The 21,097-nt window shown below is 52.9% G+C and overlaps 3 protein-coding genes across 4 annotated transcripts in view; all 3 read left to right on the top strand.

Moving 5' to 3' along the window:
* HOXC4 (homeobox C4) overlaps positions 1–21,097 on the top strand; it is a 61,810-nt gene that overhangs the window by 11,032 nt on the left and 29,681 nt on the right. The gene's annotated exons all lie outside the window — the stretch shown is intronic.
* Positions 109–7,790, top strand: HOXC8 (homeobox C8). 2 transcript variants are annotated; one of them, XM_032292026.1, is made up of 3 exons: positions 109–2,483; positions 3,957–4,732; positions 6,097–7,790. In XM_032292026.1, exons 2-3 carry the CDS (start codon positions 4,297–4,299, stop codon positions 6,387–6,389), a joined length of 729 nt encoding a protein of 242 aa, XP_032147917.1. In that variant the 5' UTR covers positions 109–2,483; positions 3,957–4,296; the 3' UTR covers positions 6,390–7,790. The 2 variants fall into 2 exon arrangements, with proteins under 2 accessions (XP_032147917.1, XP_032147926.1); XM_032292035.1 differs by lacking the exon at positions 109–2,483 and having other exon boundaries at positions 3,887–4,732.
* The window catches only part of HOXC6 (homeobox C6), a 14,196-nt gene continuing 4,825 nt past the window's right edge, over positions 11,727–21,097 (top strand). The window contains exon 1 of the mRNA XM_032292054.1: positions 11,727–12,442. The gene's annotated coding sequence lies outside the window, so the exon portion shown is untranslated. The remainder of the gene's footprint in view (positions 12,443–21,097) is intronic.

Here is a 21,097-nt window from a genome sequence, read left to right as displayed (position 1 = left end):
CCCAGCCCCAGAGCGGCGTTTCCGGGCTTCCACCCCGCCCCTGCTCCCAGGCCCTGTCGCCTCCCCTCAGCGTCCATCAGCGCGGCCTGCTTCCTGCAGGCGGCCTGAGCCGGCCTCACTGCGGGCAGGAAGGAGGGCCGCGGGCTTGGAGGACCCTGAGGAGACCATGGGATGCAGAGCAGGCCCACCCGGCCCGGCCCACTGTTCAATCCCAGCCCAGCCTGCAGGTCAGGATTGGAACCAATTTTTAGTCGCTATCATTTACGAATTAAAACAGCACAACACCCATCTGGGGAAAGAAATGAAAGCTAGGGGTACAGAGGGGCTAGCAAACGCCCTCCTACCCTAATCTTCCCCTCCCACCTCTCCTCTGCTCCTTTGTCAGAATCACAAAACCCTAAAGGTTGTTCCACTTGGGAAGGCAGCGGATAGGTACATTTCCGCAGCCCCGAAATGCCACTTTTATGGCGCTGTTTGTCTCCCTGTTCTGGGTTCTGAATGGGGCCGAACAAAACAGCAGCGCGGAGCTGGCTAGACGTCTGGGCTTAATTGTTTTATGGTTTAAATAAGGTGGACACTGTTTCCTTTGAAATCGGATTATAGGAATGTTTTGTCTATGGCCCACGGAGAACAGGACCTCACTGGCTGAGAGGGAGAGGTGGAGAGCGCGCGCGCGAGAGGGATGGGCTACAAACCAGGGGTCAAACAGCCTGGAGAAGTCAGAGTCCCACCCCAAAGTCCTGCAGGCGGCGGCGGAATAGGCGGTGCGGGGCCAGCATCAGGGTAAGAGGAGCGAGGACTTTAGGGTGCGCGCCGCGGGCAGGCGGTCGTGGGAGCCTTGGAGCTTGCATCCGCTTTTGCGGAGAGGTTTCAAGCCCAGAAATGCGCCTGAATGAGGGGAGGAGATCGCGGCAGTTGCTTTGCTTAGTGTCTCTTAATTGTTGAAGGGAGGGTAACAAAAAAAGAAAACAGTGTGGAACCTTTCAAAGGTTTTATTTCAAAGAACTTAGAAAACAAAAGAACAGCAGTCCTGGGGCAACTCCCTTCCAGGGAATCTCTCTCCTGCGCACCGCTTTGGAGGCTCCTTCCTCCCACTTCCCACCTTTGGGCCAGGCCTGGGACCTCTGTTAGCTTTTTCCCAGCCGGACTGCATTGGAGCAAATGGACGCGAGGTGGCGCTGTTGCTCAATGTTAGAGGCGGCGGTTCCCCAGGCCGCCCTGGCCGCATTGACATTTGAGGCCCGGCCCGCAGCGGCTGCGAGAAGGCCCCACGCCTCGGCCGGCCCGGCCCCACTGGCTCTGAGCAAATCAATTCTCTCACCTGCGAGGTGTAAATAATTCGCGAGTGGCAGCGGGAGATGGGCCCTCGCTCTGGCAGCGGGCTCGGAAGGCTCAGGAGGGCAGGCGTCAAAAATAATCGCTTTGTGGAGGAGATAAGTGCGAAGCAGGCAGCGCGTAATTAACACAAAAAGGCAGAATGACCCGGACAAACGAACATAAATCCGTGGTACCTATGAGGGCGGTGCAGGCCTCGGGGAGAGGGACAGAGACGGCCTCGGCGAGGATGGCTGCTTTCGGTTCCTTTATTTCCAGGCTCAGGGAGCGGAATAAACCAGATAACGTGTAAAAGAAGACAAACAAACAAACAAATGAAAGAAGGGCGAGCGACCCCCCAAAGGGGAAACCAAGTCCGGCCTGGGCTGAGGGACTGGTGGGCTTTCCGGGCAGGCGGTGGTGGCAGCACACTCGGGACAGTCGCATTCCAAGACACAAAGGCCCGGAAGAATAGCTCTGTGGCAGGGTTTTCGCTGGACCATAAAATGTCTAAATATCCCCCCCACCCCACCCCCTAAATGATAAGGCGCAGGCCCCACAGCGGATCCAGCCCTCTGGGCCTCCTCTTTCCAGGCTGGGAAGAGAAAGTATTTATGACAGTCCCCAGTGACCCAGATGCTGGAAGCCCAGAGTCCACTCTGCTCACCGCGGCACCCGAAGAGCAGGCTCAGAAAAGGCAGGGCTGGAGCCAAGGCTGAAGCAGGCTGTGGTAGGGGTACAGACGCCCTGTCCTGACCCCCACTGTTCTGGACCCTGGGGAGGCCTGCAGCCCTGGCACAGCCCTCTTCTGACCCTTCCCTCCTGCTGCTCCAGTGCCAGAGTTCTGGATGTCTAAGAGTTTGGGCAGCTCCTGAGATGGTGAGATTCCCCAAATGCAGGGGATCCTGGAAGGAGCTCTTGCTGCCTGCACCAGTGAATCTCCTTTGGGAATTTGACAGAAAGTGGCCATTTCCCCGGCCATTATTATAACAGAGGGACTGGGGGGTGTGGGGGAGGCGTTCATTCTCTCTCAACCATCCTTCCCTGAACCGCCGTTCCTTCTTCCATCTCCAGAGCTGGGATCCGGATGGGGAAGGAGAATATCTGGTTGTCTAACCACCTCCTTCCTCCTCCAACCCTGAAATCCCCAGGATGTGGAAGAAAAGCAGGTAGCATTTTTTTCATAATGCAAAGACCTAAAGATGCGTCTGTGTTTGTCAGACATCATGTGCCTGTGTGCCTGGGTGTGCACATGGGTGTACAGTGTGTGTGAGGGGGCAGGATGCTTCCAGGTATGTGTGCACTAGTTCACACTGAGCATGGACTTGATGGGTCTCAGGGTGAGAAGTAGCAGGCACAGTGTGTGTGCATCCTGAGTGTGCGCCAGGATTGCCTGGGTATAACAACCTCACACCCTGGTGAGGAAGAGGACTGGAAAAATCATTCTTACTCGTCTTTTTCATTCGTATGCACACCGCACGCATATACTCTCACTTTCTCCCTTTTCTCTCTGTCTGTGTTAATCACCGTACACACTTATGGCCAGAGAAGGGTGCTGATGGACTAAGGTTCTTTAATTCATTAGAATTAAGTTGAATGTATTCGGCCTTGGGGCTAGGGGGAACCCCCCCAGAGAAAACGTGGATAAATATTTAAAGAGTGTCTGTTGACAGTTTTCATCCACATCCTGACCTGGGCAGCCTGCCTGGGGAAGAGGGGGCTGCAGTGAAGCCAGGAACCCCACCAGGTTGAGCTGGCATTTCCTATGGGATGGGAGTATGTGGGGACAAGTAAGAGGCCTGCTCCAGTCCCCTCTAAGTCAGATGCAAACAGTCTCCTACGAAGAAATGTCCTGAATCAGCCCAGACAGAAGCCAGGCACACACAGCTGCCCTTTCCTTTTAGTCTCCATAAGCAGCTTTGCTCTCAGAGCCCCTAGCCAAGCTTGTGGCCATTGCCTGGACTTCCCGCTCCATGCAGGGGTTGGTGTATGAAGGGGCAGTGTGGCCCTGACGGGGTGTCTGGAGTTTTCCCCAGCCCCACCACCTCCGACCCTCTCCTCTCCCCTAGCAGGCAGCAAGCCAGTCTCCAGGATCTAAGGAAGACAGGACAGCTTTGGACCCTGGGGAGGGGCCGGGGGATGGAGGGTCTGATGCCTGAAGTGTTTGGGGATAGGTATACTTGTTCCTCTTCAAAGTCTCCAGACTTAGGGACCCCCCTAGGGAGCCCATCTTTTGGGTTGGGGGCCCTGCCCTGGCTTGCAGGCATTCATCCCCTTGGAGGTCTTATACCTGTTGAGGTAACCTGGGTTGACCTGCTGGCTCAGGTGTCTCTCTCTCTCTCTCTCTGAAAGGAAGGAAAAGAGAAGCAAGATTGGGGGCGAGAGGCACCTTCACATCTAAATTCCTACCCTGGAAAAGCTGATCCCAGCCATTAGCTGGGGCTGGCTCACCACCCCCTACACACACCACACACCCCCATCCCTCCCCCTCTCCTCCCCTCCCTTTCCTCCAGGTCTCCCCAGCCCTGTTCCCCCCCACCCCCCCGCCATCTCTCTCTCTCTCTCTCTCTCTCTCTCTCTCTCTCTCTCTCTCTCTCGCCTGTCTTCATGTCGTGGATTGATGAACGCGAATCGCGTGTAAGCGCCGCCACCGCCGGGAGTCTGAGGAATTCGCCTGGGCTGTTAAAGGAAAGAGCTAAGTGAGAGAGCGCGAGCTCTACCTACCGACAGTGAGGAGCGCCGCCGCCGCCCGCTCGCCGCCCGCCGCCACCCGCGCCTCAGCCCCGGGAGCTCTGCTGAGCCGGCCGAGCTCAGCACCGAGGCGCCCCCCAACCTGCCCAGCCCCCAGCCCACCAGCCCAGCCCAGTCCCGGGGAGCCAGCCGGCCTGGGGTTCGGTCCCGGGGGGAGGGGAGTTTCGGGGGTACCGGGTGGGGGAGTCCTGAGCCAGAGGGGAGGGGGCCGCGGGTTTTCATGTACCCAGCATGAGCTCCTACTTCGTCAACCCCCTGTTCTCCAAATACAAAGGCGGCGAGTCCCTGGAACCGGCCTATTACGACTGCCGGTTCCCTCAGAGCGTGGGCAGGAGCCATGCGCTGGTGTACGGGCCCGGCGGCTCGGCGCCCGGCTTCCAGCACGCTTCGCACCACGTCCAAGACTTCTTCCACCACGGCACCTCCGGCATCTCCAACTCAGGCTACCAGCAGAACCCGTGCTCGCTTAGCTGCCACGGAGACGCCTCCAAATTCTATGGCTACGAGGCGCTCCCCAGACAGTCCCTTTATGGGGCTCAGCAAGAGGCGAGCGTGGTGCAATATCCCGACTGTAAATCCTCCGCCAACACTAACAGTAGCGAAGGACAAGGCCACTTAAATCAAAACTCGTCTCCCAGCCTCATGTTTCCATGGATGAGACCCCACGGTGAGAAGCCTTTTCTCTTTCCCCCTTGGTCTCCCGCGCTCCGGGGTCTTTCCCCCCTCCCTGGCCTCCTTTTTGTCTGCCCTCGCTTTTTCTCCCGGCTTTGGGGTCTCTCCCGCCCCACCCCCCGTGCCTGGGTGGGTTTCTCGAGGTTGGGAAGGCTCCGCTGGGGTGGGGCGGGGAGGGGGTGCCTAGAACATTTAGGGGATTGGGGTGAAGGTGGGGGAAAGCTGCTGTGTGGCTGCAAAGGGTTAAAGATCATTTTCTCCATCTCTGTCTGTCTGTCTCTCTCTGACTCTCCCACTCCGCATCTCTAAAGTCAGAGTTGGGGAGGTGGTTGGGAATGGTACCCTGAGTACCCTGAGGGTTGTCAGCCTTTGGAACAAACCAGTTTCTGCAGAGGCAGGGAGCCTGGGGTCCAGGACAGTGGCCAGGCTGTCTTAAGGCAAAGGGAGACCCCTGTTTCTCTGCGCTAGCCAGAGAGTGGTGAGACTCTAAGGGCAGGCTCTCTGTCTCTCTAGGGCACCACAGCCTCCTCTCAGAGAGCCAGCCTGAGGGCCACTACCCCAACTTTTCTGTACCTCCCCCAGTTGGGAGAAGACAGGGGAGCCTAAGAGGAGGGGGAAAAGAGTGCTCAAAAGGAGAGGAGCCAGGCAGATTAGGGATCTCTGAGGTCCAGAAGACCCTAGCCAGTTTCCCCAATGGAGGACTTGTGGGGTCTCCCTGAGACCTGCAGAGTAGCTCAGGTCAAGAGCCCCTCCAAGGGTGGCCCCTCATGGCCCAATTTCGAAGTACAGGGGGAAGCAATAAAGCGACAAGTTCCGGCGGGGATGGCCCATGATTTATTTGCTGGTCCCCAGTTAGCAATCAGGCGGAGCAGTGATACATTCCAGCAGATCAATTATTTTTCTTATTGGAAAAGCATTAGGCAGAGAGATGCAAGGAGGGGGCAGTGGGCAGAGCCTCTCTTTTTTGCCCCCAGCTTTTTTTCCTTTCTTTTGGAAACAGACTGTCCCCAGCCTTGCTCACTAAATGCCAAGCTGCACTTGTAAACAAAGCTGCAAAGGCCAGTTCCTAGGATTACAGGCCTCGTTGGGGGGGCGGGATTCTTCAGGGCTCCCCCAGTCCCTGAAGGGCCCCAGTTTCCAGACAGACCCCAGCCTCCACCCCCACCCCATCTCTCAAGGTGAAGCCAAACCAAAACAGTCCCCCAACTTTCCTGCCCCTGTCTACCTTCAGCTCTAGCCTTTTCCACAGAAGAGAGGGGAACTGAGGAGATCAGAGAGGGGACTTTAGGGGAGGAAGAGTGGCAAGGGAAAACCAGCCCTCACCCAAACATAACCAGACTGGGGTTTTCTTCTGTCCAGCTCCAGGGAGGCGCAGTGGACGGCAAACTTACAGCCGGTATCAGACCTTGGAACTAGAAAAGGAGTTTCTCTTTAATCCTTATTTGACACGAAAGCGTCGGATTGAAGTCTCTCATGCCCTGGGACTGACCGAGAGACAAGTGAAGATCTGGTTCCAGAACCGAAGGATGAAGTGGAAAAAGGAGAACAACAAGGATAAACTGCCCGGAGCGCGAGATGAGGAGAAGGTGGAGGAAGAAGGAAATGAGGAAGAGGAGAAAGAAGAGGAGGAAAAGGAAGAAAACAAGGACTAAGCAAAAAAGAGAGGCCCCCCCTTTTAGCAACTCCCTTGAAGTTTCGTTTTATGGTAGCAGATAAATTGAGAAGTTTACGACTGTCATTTGCTTTTATAGAGAATAGAATGACACTCACAACTCTAACTACCTGTCAGATACTTGCAGCTCTGGTTTTATTACCTTTGGACTTCCCCCGCTCTTTATTTGTTTGAGGGCTGGAGGGGGGAGACCGAGACACAGCGGAAAGTTCGGACTCTCCGTCTCACTCCCTGCCCCAACACACACTTGTCCCTGCCCCCACCCTTCTGTGTTCCTCCTGGATTTTAAGGTCTGAGACCTGGCCTCCGTGCTCCTCGTCTGTCTCTTGCCACACTCCCACCTCCCTACTTCTCTGGTATTTATTTTAGAGTGGAGCCCCCTAGAAATGCAGAAGAGGACTTGTGGTTTTGTTGTTATGCTAAGACTAGTGGACTAGATGTACTTTTGTTTTAAAAGGAAAGGACAGAAAAAAATGAAGAAAGGAAGGAAGGGAAGGAAGACAAATTTAAAGAAATAAGGAAAAAAAGCAAGGAATGTCTCCTCCCCTCCCCCTCCCCCACCCCGGGGCTCCCTGCTTAGAAAAACCCCCTTGACTTTCTCTAGGAACCTGATGGAAACCTGAAGGAGATGTGGGTCTCTCCCCTCCCCCATCTCCATAAGGGTAGATAGGAGCCTGCAGACGCCTCTAAAATCCTACCTAGCCAACCCATGGTCACTCGGGCCCATGCCTTCCTCTCCTTCACTATTTGATTTCTGTTCTGTTGGGCCCGGGTTCCTCTGAGCTGCATTAGTGTTCGTGCTCAGAAATTACCATAATCATGAAAATAATAATAATACTGATAATAAATCTTTAACATACTACCTAAAGGGAACCTGCAATAATTTTGAAAAAGAAAAAGAGAAAAAAAATTAAAATCCTGCTATAGGAGAAAAAAAGCGAAAAAAAATAAAAATCAAAAAAAGAAAGAAAGAAACCTCCAGCGTATTTTATCACTACCTATAGAGAGAAATCCTGCTTTGAGAGTATTCGTAATGCGGTTTTGTTGTCGTTTGTTGCTGCTTCTTTCACTAAGAAAACCCAACAACTGAGACTGCCTAGCCCGCCGGTCCTGTGCGCTTTTATTGTGCTTCTAACCCCAGTAGAGTAGAACTAAATTGCACTGAATGTATAGTTAACTCTGTCTTGAATTCTCTGTTTATGCAACGTGCTCGAAAGAAAAAAAAAACGTTAAAAATATATCTATAATAATAATTTTTGGTCATTTGTCTTTATGTCCAGCTATGAATGTAGATTTTGTGTCCCTACAGCCCTGTTCCTGGTCCAAGTACTTTGTATTGTATACGTGAGTCATAATAAAAAAAAAAAAAGAAGAAAAATAATTGAAGCTGGAATGACTTGCTTTTTCTCCACAGCTCTTCCCTATTCTCTCCCCTTTCCCTTCTTATCCCCCTGTCCAACTCTCTGGAAAAGGTCTGCTCCACTGGTCTGGCTTTGGGGTGGAGAAACTCACATGGAGATAAGCCTGGGAGTTGAGAAGGCAGGCTGGCCTGGGAAGGCAGGTGAAGGGGGTGAGGGGCTGAGAGGAGGGAGAAGAGGAACAGTCGATTGGTTAAGAGAGGAAGGAGTGTATAGGTATGCCCTTGGGGGAATCTTGGCTCCAAACAAAGTTGGTTTCTAGATGCCAGGATCCCAATGGGAAGAAAGATTTCCTCACTCATCCACCCTTCTCCTCCTCAGCTCTGGGCTGGGCCCAGACAAAGAATCTGCCCTGTTCCCCCACACACACACACCTTCCTCCCCCGAAACTATGACTTTTTCTTCCAGGGTCTGGATCTGGGGGTGAGATGGTGGCGTTCCTTCTGATCTCCACATGCCCCTTGTGGCCAAACCTTGGCCACCAGCACCCAGCACCCAGCACCCAGCACTAGAATAATGAACCGAGTGGGGACGTGTGAGGCTCGAGGCATCTGGCTGGCCTGTCTGCAGGGCTTGCCTGAAGATGCCTAAGGATGGAGGATGCTAAAAATGAAGGATGAGGAAGCTTAAGCCTGAAGGAAAGGAAAAGGGAATGGAAAGTAAGTGAGCTCATAGGTGACCAGCCTGAGCCCACATCCTGAAATTCAAATTCAATCCTCTGTGCAGGAGGATTGTCATCACTGTCACTCAGCCCACTTGCATCCACTCCAACTTGTGTTCAGGCTGTTTAAAGTCCGCTCCCCACTTCACCTTGGCAATTGGGCAGTTTACCCAGCCCCCACAGTGTGGGCCATGGGCCCGGGGGGATGGGCCTGCTGAGTGGACAGCCTGCCACCCCAGCCACGGAGGGTTGAGAGGATTGTATTGGCATCTTCATCCCCTAAAATGAAGAATTCTTCAGTTCAAGGCTCAGGGACCCAAGGGTAAAGAGGTGTCTCACTACTCTCTGGAGAGTCCTGGACTAAAAAATCTGTTTATGCCAATAAGATTCTGGTCAAATAATCCCAAATTCCAGAGATGCAAGTCTTCTGACTCAGTCAGGAGAAGGGAAAAGGGAGGGGAAGGATCTTCTGGTCTTAAAAACCAGACCCCCAAAGGCTGAAATATTTTTGAGGCCAGATTTTCTTTCTTTCTTTCTTTCTTTTTTCTTCTCTCTCTCTTTCTGTCTCTCTCTCTCTCTCTTCCTCCCCACTTCTCATCTATCCCTCTCCTGGTCATTGATTTCCCCAGACCTAGGCCCAGGCCAACTCTTGTTTTGTGTAATTTCACCTGCGTCCCAGTCACTCACTGGCCCCCACGAAAAACGGGCCTGAAAATCGGGCCTGAGTACAGAATTGAGTCGGGCTTCCTAGGGATCTCCTGCAGCCCGAGAAAGGCTGTGGATTGGAAGCACAGGCTGCAGACAGCTGCGACAGCTTTGAGCAGAAGCTCCGGGAAATCTACCCGAACCTGGGGTCCCTGCTGTGAGCAGGGGCACCAGCCAGGTAACCCTGTTCTCAGTGGGAGACGCCAGCTACCCACCAGGGAGACCAGAAAAGAGAGCGTTTCGCTCTGACCTCGGGCCTTCCCACAGGCGTGTCCTCCATGCTCCAAGGGACGGCCGAGGTCGCCGAGGTCCGTTTCATTTTTAAACGTGGAATTATGATTGCTATTAATAAAAATATCTGGCCCAGTGGCCTAGCAGGATGAACCCGCAATAAATGGCTCCGAAGGGCCTCGCCGCCTTTTCCCCACACCAAATGTCCCATTCGTCCCTGGTCCTGCTCAGCAACGTCCGTGGCCCCAAGCCCGGCGCGTCGGAGGGCGGGGTGCGTCTGGCGCCCGGCTTTACTCGAGATGCCAGGCATGGGGAGGGCTAAACCGAGGGAGTCCCAGCCACCCCTTCGTGTAGTACCCGCTCCCCCACCCCTTCTGCCTCTGTTTTCTCGTTTGGAAAGAAAAGGAGGTAAAAACCCGTTTTATGGGGGAACGTAATTGCGAGCGGGATGCGCTCTCTTTAGAATCGCGTCCTCCCAAATGCTCCCGCCGTCCCATTACCGGAATGGGGACCATTCGGCTGCTGCAGATAGGACTTTCTCTCCCATTCTTTACTTTTTTATTAGCCAATGAAAGTGGCTTCCGAAAGCTATTTGTGATTTGTGAAAAATAGTGTCTTTCAAAATGCTGAGTTGAAGCATCTCGCTCATTGCGCCTAGAATTTATTATTCTAATCTCAACCGTAGAGATGGAATAATGCAGCTATTAAGTTGGGGGGCAAATTCGTTTCTCTGGATTAATTTTTTTTCCTCTCCACTCACTCATTGCATAAGCCTGGGAAGGTGTGGACCTGCATGAGATCTGGGATCGCGGGGTGGGTGAGAAAGGTGATGAGCCTCCTGAAGGGCTCCTTGGGGCACTCTAGGATAGGGGAATGGGTTTGGTGTCCCCAGTCTTATCTTCCCCAGATGGGATGCCCCAGTGACTGCCTGCTGGCTGGGAAAGTTACCCCTCCCCAATTAAAGAGAACAGGATAGGTTGTGCCACAGTCTAGAAGTAAAATTTCCGGTGAGCTGCCCGCAGTGCCGTCCCATTCTCCCTGCTGCCCGTTGTGAAAAGCTGGGCCAGCGCTTCCTCGTCGTAATTTTTAACTACCTGTTATAAAATTTATGGGTCGGTTTGTAAAAGAAACGAGATCCCTGCATCTGGCCTAGGGAACTGCTTTGCTTACTGCGGAGGAAGTTTGGGGAAGGCATGAGGTATCCCCGCTTGGTCAGGGTTGAGGCACCCAGCTATTGAGATTCCCATGCCAGCTTGATTCGGGACCAAGTGGAGAGCTGCCGGCCTTCAAATCTCCGGCCCGGCAGGCCCGTGGGGAGAGTGACCTGGCTGCAACCCCCTCCCCCCGGCAAATAGTCTCTATAGGGGAATTTACTCTGGACTCACCTTCAGAATTAGGGGTCTGGAAAAATAGGCTGCTAGAAATTTTAGCACAGAAGGTGGAATTCGGGGCAGTAAAATGTTATTTTTTCAGACCTCAGTAGTACATCCCAGCTGCACATTCAGTGAATCAGAAAATTTTTCTGAGAAAGGCAGGTGGGTGTGGGCAATCTGACAGGATCCAAAAGGCTTCCTGCCTTGCACCCCTCCCCCAGAAGATGAACTAGAGACCAAGATCTTGGGCTTTAATTTTATTTTTAATTGTAAAAAGATTTCAAGGAAGCTGCCATTCGAACTAGAAAGTGAGAAGACCTGATACTAGGGATGGTCTTGGGGGAAAATGTCATTCTCTCTAAGAAGGGGACCCTGGGGATGAGGGTCGTTTTGAGGGTCCTAGAAGTTGCCCCCAATTCTCACCTCTCCTGCTGCACTGCGGGATTGCCCAGGGTGGGTCTAGCCCCCTAGGTTCTTCAGACCACTCCAGGTCAGGTTTGGTTGGGTGGTTGCCAGTGGTCTTCGACTACTGTTCCTGTCTAGGGTGGAGTGGGGGTTTTCAGGGGTACCCCATATAGAGGATGTTGCTCTCTTCCTTTAAAAAAAAAAAAAAGTAGGCGTAGGGAAGCACCCCTTTCAATCCCTGCAACTCACCAGCCACCACTGCCCCAAGGCCACAAATCTTTGCAAAGCTTTGAATTCCCCCTGATGCAACCTTAATGCCCCATTTATTAAGGACAATATTTAAAACTCGGCAAACCAGGAGAGGCAGCCGACCCTCAGTGCTTGAAGCTTTCTTTCGTCTGGGCGTCCGACCTCAGCTCTATCCGCGCTCCTACAGCAGCCCGGCCCGTGGGGAGTAGGCGGTGGGTGGGGGTAGGGGTGGGGTTGGGGTCCGGGGATGCTCCCTCTATGAGAGAATTGGGTAAACATGGCGACCGCGGCGCCCATTTGCACACGCTACACAAATGCATCGCATTCCCGGTTGTTTGCAGAAAATTTACAGCTGAGTAATAAAAGTTTACGATCGACTCACAAGTTGGATTGGCCACAAGAAGTCATGTGGATTCCATCCATGAACGTGAACTTTTTATTGTGGTTTGTCCGTTCCGAGCGCTCCGCAGAACAGTCCTCCCTGTAAGAGCCTAACCATTGCCAGGGAAACCTGCGCTGGGCGCTCCCATCATTAGCAGTATTTTTTTAATTAATCTGATTAATAATTATTTTCTCCCCCGTTTAATTTTTTTTCCTCCCAGGTGGAGTTGCCGAAGCTGGGGGCAGCTGGGGAGGATGAGGATGGGAGGGGAGAGACAGAAGTTGAGAGCATCTCTCTCTCCCTTCCCGACCCTCTGGCCCCCAAGGGGCAGGAGGAATGCAGGAGCTGGAGTTGAGCTAGGGAGCTGCAGAAGCCTCCGCCCCTCCCCTCTCCCAGGCTCTTCCTCCTGTCCCCTTCTTTCAACTCTCCTTAATTTTATTTGGCTTTTTGATGATTATCATCATTTTTATTTTTGAATTATATAAAGTATATGTGTGTGTGTGGAGCTAAGACAGGCTCGGCAGCGGCACAGAATGAGGGAAGACGAGAAAGAGTGGGAGAGAGAGAGGCAGAGAGAGAGGGAGAGAGGGAGAGTGACAGCAGCGCTCGGTAAGTGTTTCCTTATTGGTTCAAATATGTAACTAATGGTCCGTAGCTGGGTGGCGGTTTCAAGATAAGGACAGCAGCGGCTTGTCTTGGTTAGAGAGGAGAGGGGGCTGGAAAGAGGGTGGGCGCGTGGGTAATTATGGGGAGGAAAAGTGTAGGGGGCAGAAATGGGGTTAAACTGAAATACTGGTAGCTGGTACTGGGGCGATTGTGTTGTCCTGATGTCACTGGGTGCCAAAGTTGGCGGTGGGGGGCAAGGGGACAGCACCTGTGGTGCTCAAGCAGGCGGTCGAGGGCGCCAGCTCTCTGATGCCCACTGTGTCAGTACCTGTTTATTATAGACCTTCGGCCTCTTGGCTAATGGAACTGGGTCGGAGGGGAACTGGAAGCTCAGGCTCCAGGCAGGAGAGAGAACCTAGAGGCTGTGCCCATTGCCCTCGAAGCAAAGTCAGCCCCCCAACCCCCAAACAAACTTTTCAGCGCCCCCTCCCTGTCTGGCATCCCCCTCCCTCCCAGAGAGCGAGACTGCCAGAGCTCACACATGCGCACTGTGGGCCCAGGGCCGGGCCGCCGAGCAGGAAGCTGGCGCAGCGAGGCGGGCGGCGGGGCCTGTTAATTGGCAATTAGGGGGGAGGCTGGTGGCTGGTGCGCGTCAGCCGAGAGGAGAGCGTCTGCCCACCCTCTGCTCCCGCCCCCACTCGGGCGGATGGAAGGGTGGGAGGTGCCCTGCGTTGGGTGGAGGGTGGAGGGGGGAGGGGGGGGGTGGGGGATGCAGTACTCAAAAGCCATCTTGTGCTCGGAGAAAAGAGGCCTACCGGCTTTTCCTTCCCAGGTCCTGCGCCCCTTACCCCCAACCGCGGCCATCCCAATCAGGGTGCCCTATGGACCGGGATGCCCGCCCGCCACGCCTGGCTGCTCTGGGCTAGGACCTGCCTCGCCTGGGGCAGAGATGGGAATAGGGAAGGCTCTAGGCTGGGCGGGGACAGGCCCAGTCCTCCTGGCAGGGTCTCCTAGGTGCTGTGGAGGCAGTGCGGATTCCGGGGGCTGCTGGCTCAAGGGGTAGGGGCGTCAGCCTCGGGCGGCGGGAGGGTCCTGGGGACTCGATATCTCTCTAATAATTGGTGCTAATGGCCTGTTGTATAGTCTTAACCCGACGCATATGGTTTCATAACACAGTGGCTTAATTTCTTCCAAATGTACGTGGCCCTGAATGTGTCGCAGTTTGATATATGACTGCAAGGGCCTGCTGCCCGGCCTGGGTCCGAGGCTCCGAGGCGGCCCCTGTAAGTGTGAATTTCTGTTTATAAAGGGCGACGCACACGCAAACGCCTGCACACCCAGGCAGACACACCCGGAGGCGGGGAGGGGGGCGCATATTCCAGGCGAGGTCCGAGAGAGTCTGGAGGCCAGACTCACCTTCAGTCTAAGCCAAGACACCCCTCTACCCCCACCCTCTCCCAGAGGCGCGACTGGGATTCTGCGCCAAGCCCGAGTGGGGGAGGGGATCGCTCCACGATTTCCTGTTTAAACCCTGACCCGTCGCCTGGTGGGGGGGGCAGTGGATGGGGGAAGAAACCCGTTTTTATCAAATTCTTAAAAATATAGTTTGCATTCAGATCAAACCGCTTGGGCCGGAGCTGACGGTGAATTTTATCTCCCCTCCCCCCACAATCCCCTTCCCTTCCTTTTCTGCCCCCCCAAAATTCCCCTTTCGCAGCCAACATAAAGGCCTCTGAGGTATTCTCCCGGGGGAAGAAATGGCATTTTCTCTCCCCCTCCCCCCCCCAGTAGGACTTGTGTGTCGGCAGAGGCGTCTGACGAGGGGCTAATTTCGCGTTCCTTGTTTACGATCGAGAAAAGCGCTTGACTCTCCCCAAATGGGCCCAGCCCGCCGCCTGCTCCGGCTACCGCGCGCTCTCCCGCCGCTCGGGCACGGCCCGGGGACTGACGCCCCGGGGATCCAGCCTGCGGCAGGCCGGGACTCGGAGTCTGTGGGACCTGAAAAGGGCAAAGGGAGTGCGGAGGGACACTGGAGGGGCCCGAGAGGCCCGAAAATGGGAGCCTTTCTCCTCGCGTAATGTGGGAACCGCCGACCGGTGAGGCCTCTATTTACTCTCTTTCGCCTGTATTTTGTCGCCCCCGCCCCTGTGGATGGCCGCTGATGGGGGCAACACAAGTGCCCTTTGTTCGGCCCCCGAAAGAAAACCTTTTCCAAAGAAGGCCATTCAGGCCAGTGGAGATTCACCTGGAATATTAGCAGGGCCCCCTCCCACCCGAGGGGCGGGCCTGGGAGAGGCTGGGGTACTTCTCTTAATCCTAGAACGACCTCATTGAGGGTGCGGACAGTGAGATTTGGGGGTGCTAGAGTTCGAGGTTGGCCGCTTAACAGCATCATCCTGAGGTGTCTTAATTATATAATATTTTAATTGATTTTCTGTCCCTTCCTGACTAGAGCCCTGCAGGCCCCCCTTATCCTGTGCCCTTCACCCCTAGACCCATCCTCACAAGACAGAGGCAAGCAGAGAAAGCATGGCAGCAGCGACTGGCCCTCTGTTTTCATTTTCCACTCTGATCAGGGGATAAACTAGACCCCAGTGGACTCCAGCACCAGCTCTCTGCTTCCCAGTTACTTTCGATTTTCTTTCCCTTCTTCTTTCTCTCCCTCTCTGGCATTCAAACAGAAGCACGAGAGGAGCCACCAGTGGCAACCCTCAGCTTCCTTACAGGCCACATTCCCTGCTGATGTGGTCCTTACTGCAGGAGAGCCCTTCTGTGATTATCTAATAATAGCCAGGGTGGCTGAGAATAGAATCTGGCTCAAGGACTCCGCGCACCCGTGGCAGAGACACTGAATCTGTGGGTCAGGGCCTGGCAACATTCCTTGGAGCCTCCCACTTTGAGCCCACTCTTTGGGTACCCTTAGGCTTGCCTGCCCCCCTTACAAGGGGCTTTGTTAGCCCTGCCATCCGCTGTATTTCGTGTGCCAGTTCCTAAGGAGAAATGGGCAGAGCAAACCCTTTCTCTCCCTGGTCGTACAGTTGTGATTCCGACAGAGAATGCGACCTTGTTTGGAGAAGGTGACCTTGTTGGGTTGGCTGTTGTGTTCTGAAACCCGGCTTAGGAGTGTTATTATTTATTTTATGCAGGCTCAAATGTACAGACGCAGGCTTATGCATGACTATATACAGACTCATATTTCCTTGGTGGTTAATTGTATGTTACCATGCCTATATTCGCTCAAACACCGTTTTATGTGCATGCAAAATTTTGTTAGCCCTCACTAGAGGAGAGGGGGCTCATGGAGGCACCGGACCAAGCAGGCCCTCTGTGCATGCTCTGCTGGAAATATGTGTGCACTGGAATCAGAGTATGCAGGTTCCAGTAACCAATGAATGCCGTAAAGGCTTTCTCAGACCTTATTGCTTCCACTGCCGGAGCAGCTGGACTAGGAAAATACTAAATCCCTTCTGCTTTCTCTCCACACCTCCTGGCAAACTCTCCCAATTTAGAAACTATTTTACAAGGGGGAACCCAGTTGTCTTGAAATTGAGTTCTGTGGGACTCTTCACAGCGTCGGCGTGGTGGGCCTGCGAACAGTTCTGAGCCGTCAGGACCCTGGTGTTGGAAGCCTCACTGGGGTGATGAAGGGATCAGCGTGGTTAATAAGGTGGCCTCTGGACCTTAATAAGGTGGCTGCTGGCCAGGGTGCTTGGGGAAGCGGGTGGAAAAGGCAAGAAAGGGTAGGGGTACAGCGAATATCTGTTTCTCCTCCTGCTTGCCCCGGCCAGCCACTCACCCTGCCCCAGCCGGATTTGCCTGCATCCGTGGCAGCAGATTGGGAGTTCTCTAAGGTCCCCCAAATACCCAGATCGGGTTACTGGCTGAACTGTGTTTTAATCCTCGCTGCTATCTGAGCCAGGGCAAGACCTGGTCAGGGAGAAGGCTGGTTCAGGTAGCACAGGAGAGGATGCTAGGCCTGTGGGCCTGGATCACTGAGTATGGGCGACCAAGGCTGAGAATTAATGGGCCTCCTTTGCCAGCCTTTCTCCCTTCCAGAGGCACAAAAAGACAGAGCAGAGGGGAAATTTCAATGTCGGTGGAAAACCCCATAAAAGAAAACAGGGAATAGAGTGGGGCTGGAGGGGTTTTCCGCCACTCTCTAGGTGATCAGGTTTCTCCCAAGACTCTTGTCCAGACAGGCTGCACCAAGAGGTGTGCAGCTTTCTTCCACCTTCCTTCCGCCCTTCATGGAGAGCAGCCTCAGGCTTTCTGGGCCTTGGTCACCCCAGGCGCTGGCGTGACATTACCCCAGGACTGTACCCCTTGCCCAGCCCACGGCCTCTGCCACGGCGCCGCGGCCGCTCCTGTTTATTGTGTCTGTGAGTTGTTTACTTGTTTTGTCTGCTGCCACCCTGTGTCAGAAACCCGCCAAACCAGCGAACTCGCCCAGGAGAACAAAGTGCAGCGCAATCCCCGAACTCTCTCCCCTTTCCAGCAACCCCCTCCTGCCCTCACAAGCTCCTGCATTCTCTCTTTTGGAGGGGAGGAAGGAGAAATCATCTTAAAACAGGGCAGCTGTTTATAGGGTCAGGGGAATTATGGGGACACCATAAACCTCCGGGTGTCCCTGTGGTGGAGAGACTTCCCAGTAGCCCTCCCCTTGCCTAGGCTTTTCTTCCTTCCCCTGGTAACCACTTGGTTAAGGGGGCCACACTCACTGAGAAAATTGAGCCCACCCCCTTCAACCCAGTCCCCCACCAGCCCACTCCTTTCTGCAGGAGTTTCCCTGAGACACAAGTTGTTGGGTTTTAAATCAGGGTAATGCTGATGGATTCATAAAGCTAGATATAGCATGTCATTCTCCTCCCACACTCCCTTCTTCTCAGCCCCCCAAACTTGCAGTGAATTTAAGCAAATCCTACAAAATGAAATGCCCCTTTGCTAAAGATCCTATATGTCTCCAATCCCGCCTCCTGCCAAGTGTAGAGTCGGATAGGCAGCCGTTTGCCTTTAAATTTGCTCCTGGCTATCAAATTTAAAAGAGTATCATTGAAGTAAGTAATATTCTCATTTCTGAAATTAATTTTCCCCTCCCAGTCTCTCTCTCTCTTTTTGCCAGCACAGATTAAATGGTTCTTTCAGATCTGCAAACAATAAAGGATAAAATTATTTATAGGGAAATGAGGATGCTGTTTTATTGCTGGCTTATTGTTCCAGAACATAACAACATTTTATTTTCAAGCAGGAGAAGTTAGACCATGGGGAGAAAAGGGGGAGGAAGGAACAAAAACGTGGAGGGAGGGCAGGAACACACACACAAAACTCCTGCCATGTGTAACTGGTAGGACATTTACAATTTCTGTATGACAACTCACTGTGACGTCATAAATACTGAGTTCATGAATTTTATAATTCTAGTGAACTTCCCAAATGGGCCCAAGCAATATGCTTCATGTGGAGGGGCATAAAAGAAGCCAGAAGGCTGGAGATCCTTTCACCCAGCACAGAGCCCCACACCCCCTATTGCAGCTTCTTCCTCATGTGACATCTTCTTGAGGCCCTATTCAGGGGGCTGAAAATATTCGGGATATTCTGGATTTTAATCTTTCTCCTAGGCCAAACAGGGTCACTTGCTTTGCCCCCCTCAAGTGTCCTTAGGCATCTAAGCTCTCTCCCCATTCCCAGCTCACAGAGAGCTGTGTCCCCAGGTTCTCCCTAAGCCCCCTCCTCAGCTGATACTCAGCTGCTTGGAATAGAGGTGGGAGGCTTGGGTGCCAGCCCCCCAAAAGCCAGAAATGACATTTTCCAGGTGGAGCCGGAAGGGGGCTCAGGGCTGAGCGTGTTGGGGTAGAGATGTTTGGGGCCTATTTTACGTTTTAACCTTAAGTCAGAGAAGTGAATTGAGAAGCCAAACAAATGCCGATGTGAGAGTTTGTGTCTGCTGATGGTACAGCAATAAGTGAAGTGCTGGTAAGGAAACGTCAGGCAGAAACCTGGAAAGAAAGAGGACGGAGAGGAAATGTGACATGAGTTAGCAGAGCCCCCCATATACCTTTCTTCTCTGTTTAATTGCAATAAAGCAAGAGCAGCGCGGGTAGGCTCTCAGCCTCTCCTTAGCTCAAAAGAGGAGTCACCAGTGCAGGCCTCCTAGGTGTTTGGGGGCAGTTCTCAGCAGCTTGACATGCCCCATCTGGCCTCCTCCTCCTTTCCCTCTCCCTGCTGACCCCCAGCTCCCTTCAACTGGCCAGCCTGGGCCCTGTCCCCAAAATATTAGCACCCCCAAATGGGATTCATTTTCATGTTAGGTGTGTCAAATTTCACTTTTCTCTGTGCCTGAACTTTGAAAGGAGGAGTGTTCCTTTTAGGAATGTGGTGTGTGGGGGGGGTGGGGGCAGGTATGTGCTCAGACAGCTTCCCCCATCATATCTATGGGAAACTGGAAGCCCCTTAGGTGAGCCATGCTTTGGTGTTTCCAAGCAGCATTCCCTGCATTCAGGGTCTCTGGCAGACCAGGAGGCTCTCTTTGCGATCTGATCCCTTGACTAGGAGTTCCATGGAGATCAAAGGAGCTTATTTACACACACAACACCAGGCATTTGGAGTAGAATTTATTTTTTTTTTAATTTCTAAATTAAAAATTCTAATCCTAGACCAGTCGGACCAACTGAGCAGTCGCTCTAGAACAGCAAAGCCTTAACCAAATAGTGTGATTGTGAGGGGAGCTGAGTAATTATTGAAACTCGGCTTTCTCCGTAAGAGGGATTTTAGCCCTCGCCCAATGGCACAAAAGGGGCCAGCGGGGCAACCGCTCTTCTCTCGCCCGGGAAAGTGAGAATTGGGGGTGGTGGGGGCAGGGTTGGGCAGCTGCGGGGTCGCCTCCAGGCAGCTGAGCACCCAGGCCAAGCGCTGAGGCCGAGCACTGAGTCCTGCGGCTCCAGTGCCTGGGTCCCTGAGCAGCCTCCGGAGGCACGGAGCTGTAGTTGCGGCGCGTCAGCCAGGAATGGAATATGTGTATCTGTGTACAGGCTGGGTGAGTCACAAACATCCGCGCAGAGCTGGGGGATCTGGGGAGACAGAGGAGACCCAGAGGACACAACTAAGGAGGACCTCTGGAAAATATTGTCCCCAAATAAAAATCCCAGATCTCATCCCACTCACTTCAAATATCCCTCCCCAAGACATTAATATATTTCCCAGAGCTGAGTGGAAAGCAAAAGCCAGCAAGGTGAGGCCTGCCCACGAACCTCTCCAGGCTGGGTCCAGTCCCACCCACCCTTTCCCCAGTTCAGAGCTCACAGGCCCCCCCGGCCTTTCCCTGGCCTAAAGTAAGGCTGAAATGGGAGCTTTCAACTTGCTCAGGGAAATCCCCAAGTGCCCAGGCTGCAATGCCACCCTTATCCTTGGGGACTCCAGGCCAGTGACTCTACCCAACTCAGGTCCAAGGCGCAGGCAGTCAATTTCTCTCCTATAATTAGCACTATGAAAAGCTTGTGTTTTGCGTTGGGGAGGACTGGAGAAGCAAGTGGCAACTTTCCCCTTATATTCTTTTTTTGTGTTTTTTAAATTCTGTTTTTGAATCCACCAATTAAAGCTCCTCCGAAAGTGAAAATCTGCTGTTGACACCAAGCCCCTTCCGAATGCCTGATTCTGGAGGCCAAGGGGCCAGAGCAGAAGCAAGGAGACCTGCCAGCCTGATGAGGTTGGGGGGTAGTGTTTTCTGATTTCTCTAGGCTCGTTTTATAGAAACAAAGAACAAGTTCTCTCCCCTCCTTCCCAAGACTTGTGCATATTTACAGAGCACAACTGCAGTTTTAATAAAACATCTGTTCTTGCTTCTGCTGATGAGTTTCCATAATTGTTTTCAGACAAATTTAACAGGAAAATATAAATATATTTAGAAAAATCTAAGTCCCAGCTTTCTCCCTGTAGACAGCCCTTCTTTTGCCAAAAAAACAAAATTAGAATGAAATGGGAAAAGGAAAATATAATCCAATGTAGGGAAGATCGGGTTCATCTGACCTGCTCTCCCCCCTTGGAGCGAATCCTTTCAGCAAATTTCAGCTGCATAATTAAAGATCTAACTGAAAGAAGAGGGCTTCTTTCCTCAGGAACGAAAGGTAATGTGGAGGGAGTGTGCTGAAAATTAATTTTGCCAAAAGTCTTTAAGCAGTGGAAGAATTTATTTGTATTTGTTTCTCCTTCTCTCTCCCCTCCAGCATTTCTGCCTTTTTCACCCAGCAGCTGGTTTCTGTTCATTATAAATCGGCGAGACCTTTCAGTCTCTGCCCTCTGTTTAGGGACGTCATAAAACACTTAACTTTCCGGGACTGAGGCTCACATTCTGCCTCTCAGGTTGCCAGTCCCCCCCACTGCCTTTAGGCCCCAATAGAGAATCTCCCAACTTTGGGGCCCCTTTTCTCTCCAGACATGGTAGAGGAGGGGCTCAAGGAAACCTAGGCATCCTCGCTCTCGAGGGCTGTAGTCCATGCTGCCCCAGAAGCCCCTTCTTCCTTCTAAGGTCCTTCCCTCCCCCACCTAGCCATAAAAAAGATTTTTAAATACATAGAAAATCAACACTCATTGAAAGCGAAACCTCATTAAGACATCCTATCTTCCATCATTCAATTTGTTGTACATTGCAACAATTTAATATCTTGA

The sequence above is a fragment of the Sapajus apella genome, unplaced genomic scaffold (genome assembly GCF_009761245.1).
Source record: "Sapajus apella isolate SASKATOON/1434 unplaced genomic scaffold, GSC_monkey_1.0 scaffold2, whole genome shotgun sequence".
Taxonomy (NCBI): Eukaryota; Metazoa; Chordata; class Mammalia; order Primates; family Cebidae; genus Sapajus; species Sapajus apella.
Note: the sequence above shows the minus strand (reverse complement) of the source record. Positions and strands in the feature narration are given on the sequence as shown.